The sequence below is a fragment of the Phytophthora infestans genome, genomic scaffold (assembly GCF_000142945.1).
Source record: "Phytophthora infestans T30-4 supercont1.389 genomic scaffold, whole genome shotgun sequence".
Lineage (NCBI taxonomy): Eukaryota > Oomycota > Peronosporomycetes > Peronosporales > Peronosporaceae > Phytophthora > Phytophthora infestans.
In genome coordinates this window covers 859-6636 of record NW_003303370.1, presented here as the reverse complement: position 1 = coordinate 6636, position 5778 = coordinate 859, and the positions used below count along the sequence as shown (strand labels likewise).

Below are 5778 nucleotides of genomic sequence, written 5' to 3'. Positions count from 1 at the left end.
GACTTTAAACGGGTGAGGACTTTATTCCTTGCTGAAATGATTCGTGTACCAGGTTAATATCGTCTAACGCATCATCTAGCTATGAAAGATTTAACAGATCAACGTCTTCGTCCATATGCGGTTCCTTCGACCACTTTCCACGAAATTTTGCGCCTTACACATCGTGCTTGGATATAAACCACGACGAGGGGTCTCTCGAGAAGCCTGCTATTTCAACGCTCCGCATGATTGTTGCCTCATCCGTGTCTCGCCACGCGCGGAGGCCCCAATCGCAAACGGTGTCAACACTTGGCATACGTGGGTTACCAAAGCGAGTGTATTCGACTCGGTCTGACTCTTTCCAAGCGTTAATTTCCATGTACAGTAGGTCCTTGAAACGACATATTTAATCCACTTGATCACCTCTTGCTTACGCCCAATGCCAACTGACTACCTTTGATGAGGCATTATTGGAAATGACGGGAAAGTGTTTCTCTCTGTAGAATGGATGGTCAGCAAGTTTGTAATAGCAGATTTGTTAGGAGGGGCTTGTGTTTAATAGTGCAGGCATGTAGCACCCCACAGGACACTATTCGGTAGGGGGCTTTTATTCGGGCGCATCCGTTAATACTATTATTTGTACTCTTAATTACACTTACGATTTGAGAGGTTCTCTCCACCCAATTTGGTAATACTCAAAAGGGTTAAAATCATTGCTACTTTTAAGTTTAACTTGTAAAAAAATAAAACTTCTTGAAATTGGTTTTTTTATGTTGCTCGCGATTTGAGATTAGTTTTTGATGTAAATCGCTTTTCCCCACCATGGCCTCAGCTCAACAATGCATTTACTAAGCACAAGTTCTGAGCCAACTTTACGGGCGAACAGATAACCAGAGTTCAACACCAGCAAGCAACCACCTCCAGAAATGCAATTTGAGCTGCAAGACCAGTCTGCGCGTGTACAGAGTCTGAATTCCATACAGAGTCTAATACAAGGCTTTTAAAGAAAAATAAACAAAATTTGTTTGTATGTACATGTAGTACGAAGCCCTCTATTATTATGTTTTTTTACATAGTCAATTCTGATTTTCAAAAGGCACTTATTAAGTATAAACTTCTAACACGTCGTTTTGTAACTCCAAGACTTTAGGAAATTTAAACAAAAACTAAATAGAGCACCCAGTTCTTCACTTTGAAACTCCCTGCCATGTTTCACTAGTTCTGGCAACACGCGATGCTGTAGAGTTTATATTGATGGACTGGACTGTATCCATTTCTCTGTGCTGACTTTACCAAGCACGTGGTGGACGTAAATGGTGATTACAGTAGAGAGGCGTCCGGTGTATTGCTATGCGCAAGCTGTGATCAGCAATATTTCGTCGCAACACAAACTGATGAAGGAGGAGGACAAGTCCGATTCGATTTTTAAATAGTTAATTGACGAATGTCCAAATTACCTGTCAACTGGCCCGATGTGGACTTTAATCGACGGCTTAGAGCGGTCAAGGCATTTGTTTTAGGACTAGCAAGCAGGGAACCCGAAAAAATAATATACTTAAAAATTAATCCTAATCTTTTAATTTAATTATCAATTTATGGCTGTCAACAACGGGGACAACCCCAATTTTGAGTAAGGTCTAGTCAAGTTACAGCGTGGGGACGCGATGAACGTCGCGGAAAAATTAGCCTGCGCTGAATTTAGGTCGCCTGATCTCGAACGGTCGTCTTTCAAGAGCCGCCGAAGAACGTTCTATTATGAGAGCGGCGTTCAAGAAACACAATTGCGCACTACGTCGACGTCGCGTACATCCCGCTAACGTCTAACGAGTGTGAGCGCTTCTTCTCTCTCGCTAAGCTGGTGCTGTCTGATCTACGGAAGCGAATGTCTCCAGCCAGGCTCGAGATGATATGGTTTCTGATTTACATGCGTGACTGCGAAGTTTTGCAAATATTTGATTAATTATTTTTTTCAGCTTCACATCGAGTGTTATTAATCTAGAGTATTGACATTTTTCGGTTTCCCGGCAACCAGCAAACAAGTAGTGGAGAGGGATCTGGGGCTTCCACTTCGGATCAAGAAATGCTGAAACGTGCTCGAGCAGCTCACGACAACGAGGACTTTTGCGCCTTGTCCGCCGGACCAGAGGCCAACGGACCCTGGAAACGCGTCGAAGCGGCGGACCGGTTTGTGGTTTTCCGACGACAAGTCAAAGCCAGCAGCAATGAGAAGCGGCCAAATGAGCTCGAAGTCCTCTGTGCCGGACGACTGGATGCCAGTCTCGAAGAGGTGGCGAGTATCCTCCGGTCCAGCTCCGAAGGCGAGCACAACGCTTCCATGTCGGCACTGTACGCCAAGGACTTTATCTTTGGGTCCTATGAACGTGAGGTGCCGTGTTTCCAGGATCCGGCCGATAGCCAGAGCGAGACGGTTACTCAGAACCACGAACAACTCTCTGTCAAGACGCAAAGCTTCGCGCAGACCGCAATTCGCCAACAATGAGCAATGGTGCTACTTGGACTATTTCCAACGCAAGCAAGAGCGTGATGGCTTCACTATCACAAAGCGTGCTCTGTCTCCCACTGAGTCGAGCCCAGGACGCATCGCAGGACTGAACGCCCGCGTGGACCAACTGCACGGATTAAGTGCCTCGTATCTGGTCGACGTACTCCCCAATCCCAAAGGTCTGCGCGTCGTCTTCCACGCCTGGTTTAACGTGGAAGAATCCGCTGACAAACGCACGACGTCGAGGCGGAGAAGCGACGAAACGACCAGCTCCAACACCAGTTCGAGTGATAATCCGCGCCGCCATTCCCGTTCGGCTATGGTGAGACTAGCAAGCACAAGGCGCAACTGCGTCGATTGTTGGCGATGGCGCATGGAGTCACCAAACTCCCCGAGCTCATTCGTCGTCGCCGATTCGGCGTGCAAATTCCGGCAAAGATCAGCTGAATTCAGGTGGCGAATCCGCGTTGCCCGTGTTGCACGCACAGTTTAGCCCCCATGGAGTTGTCGTTAACAATAGCAGCGTCGGCTATTGCAAATCGAAGCCTGGCGCATCTCAAATTGGACACAAGACGCTGCTTCTTGTGCGGGTACCTCGTGTGCGCTGACTGTTGGACTGCAGACCACATGGAGAGTTTTTCTGGACGTGTAGCTGCAATCACCGTCTGTACTCGCTGTCATGTCAACGTTCAAGCTTGTGAGTATTCAGAGGTGTTCGCTGGGACAGCACAAGAGCGTGAGAAGCACAGTGGACCCCCGCGTGTTGTGGAAGACTCGGACGAAGCTTCAACTGTGTCGGTGCTGGTGGATTTCCTCTCTGCTTCTCTGCTAAACTCACGCTCTAGTAGTGTAGAACACGTGGCTGTTATGGATGTAATTCGGATCCTTCTTCGACAAGAGAAGAGCTCTGACGACGAAGACGCTGGTGCAGAATGTGGCGATACTGACAACGATCAACCCCCTCTCTTCAAAGAGATGGAAGCCGTTGAAAAGATCAGGGAGATACTAAGCACGAGCGTAAATTACCCAGTCTAGAAGCGTGTAGACTAATCAACGCTCAAGAACGCACGTATCTCTTGGATCTACCGGGAGATCCGAACATCGACGTGCCACATTCTCCGATTCCAAGTAACGAGGCCGAACGTATCGCCAGCATTAAATCTGCGGGGTTATTGGAACTCGCCGACATTTTCGCGCCGGAAACGCCACACACAGACATGAAGGTTGTTGCACCTGATGTCCACGACCTCGAGTTACTGTGTCAATTGGCGGTGAAGACCTTGGGCTGCGCGTATGCGTTCGTGACGATCATGTGTACGAAACACGAGCATATTGTGGTTGGCACACACCCCGGATTCGTTGGAGCGGCCGTTCCTCGGGCGCAAACTACATGCCAACATGCACTGATGTCTCCGTATCCATTCATGGCAGCTCATCACGAAGCAGACGTACGCTTCCACAAGCACGGCGCCACCTCTGCAGTCCCCACCCGGTTTTACGCTGGCTTTCCGCTGACCGTAGAAGATGGAGAGATGACAGCAGGCATTCCGATAATACAATTGCAATCATATTGAAGGTCCATGCCAAAATAAGCTATTGCTACAAAAACTACAGCTTAAGAAATAAATAATTGACATCAATAGTAGTGTATTGGAAAATTAACTACTTAGATGTACAGCACTGCACATTACTTTGCGTTCACGATAGCTGCTACAGTGTTTGCGTCCCAGAAACGCCGATTCATCTTCAGGAACAACACGGTTTCAAGGTGAATAGGCAGCATACGCTGGCGATGGTGGAAAAGAGTATGTTTCGCCACACTAAAAGACGCTCCTGACGTCGGCGGGATGAAAAGCACACCATCAAATATCTTCTTTGCACCGCGCCGCTTTTTTCTAGTCGCCAAGACTCTGTCGGCAAAGCCCTGTGGGCGTCCGTGCCTTGTGTCCGGTGTCGTAATTGCAGGTACCGTCTCAAATGGCTGCAACATCAGCTCCTGGTCGTTCGTCAGCTCGTCCACGGCGCCTGACAGGGCTACAACGCACGCTCGCTCGAAGTCCACGTATTTGCGTCGGCAGCAAGATACTTTTTCACAACGGAATGCTTCTCGATGAGCGCATCAAAGATATCGCGCACATCGAGAAGCGTTACGTTGTCGTCTTTAAGCTTCATGGTGGCCGACTGGAAGTCGCCAAGCTGGCAGTAAAAAAGTAGCTGCAGACTTGCTTGGTCGTGAAGGTGTTGGCGAGAGCCATGGTGAGATCAAAAATGATAGACGAGCGCCTCAGGTTCGCGTTTTGAGCGACCGTTGCTAACAGCCATTCGATTCTGTCTGGAGAGCTCCGTATTTACGCAAAACAAAGCAGAAAAAACTAGATTTTACGAAAAAATAAAGTACTTTGTTGTAAATACAAAATAACTAATTGGACAAAGTCATCCAATTTGTAAAAATCAATAATTAAGTGTAAACTATTGTATTGAAGCAGCAATACAATGATTATTTCGGAATGCCTGAGTGGAATATACGACATGGATGACGGCTTCGAGGTGAGCGGTGTCCGACGGGTTCTAGCATATGCATCGACGGGTCAACAACCAGCGACTCCGCCGGAGGAACAAGGATTACAGGAAGAGGAGTAACAATGCTGTTTTCCATAAGTAGATTTCGCTCAGGACCGAGAGGATGAGTGTGTAGTCGAGTGGAGTATACAGGAAGCTAAGCTGGAGGAGGCTGCGAAGCTGGGGTGCAGTACTGCTTTCCGAACTGAACTAACACAAATCCTCTTTGAAAACCGTGATGTTTTCCACATTAAACTCGGGCGGGACCCTCCAGTCGACATGCCGCCCCTGAAAGTGACTCTGAAACCGGACGCTGTGCCATCGAGGTGTAAAGCCCGGCGCTATCCGCCAGAGCACCGGGCGTTTATGAATAAACATGTTCAAGAGCTCATTGATGCTGGACTTTGCTATCGCAATCCTCACAGCAAGTGATATTCCCCTCCTCTGATTGTGAAGAAAGCGCAGCCGGGTCAATTTCGCATGACAGTGAGCGTTCGTCACGTAAATGCTCGGACAATTAGGCATCTCTGTTCAATGCCCATTCTGGAAGTAATCACGGACTATCTGGATGAATCAGAGCTCTATTTTCTGCTGGATTTCTTTAAGGGGTACTGGCAGTTTCTGCTGTCACTCGAGTGGCAGGAATTATTTTCTTTTCTTACGGACATGGAAATCTTTACGCCGACACGCGTCTTTATGGGGGGTTCAGACAGCGTGGCCTACTGCCAAGCCACAGT

At 48.0% G+C, this 5778-nt stretch overlaps 1 protein-coding gene across 1 annotated transcript; it reads left to right on the top strand.

Moving 5' to 3' along the window:
- Positions 1 to 1574: 1574 nt before the first annotated feature.
- PITG_21446 (uncharacterized protein) lies at positions 1575 to 4254 on the top strand (the record flags this gene model as incomplete). The annotated part of the gene is made up of 6 exons (XM_002894848.1): positions 1575 to 1609; positions 2023 to 2360; positions 2449 to 2769; positions 3105 to 3407; positions 3545 to 3930; positions 4153 to 4254. 6 exons carry the CDS (start codon positions 1575 to 1577, stop codon positions 4252 to 4254), a joined length of 1485 nt encoding a protein of 494 aa, XP_002894894.1.
- Between the last annotated feature and the right edge of the window lie 1524 nt (positions 4255 to 5778).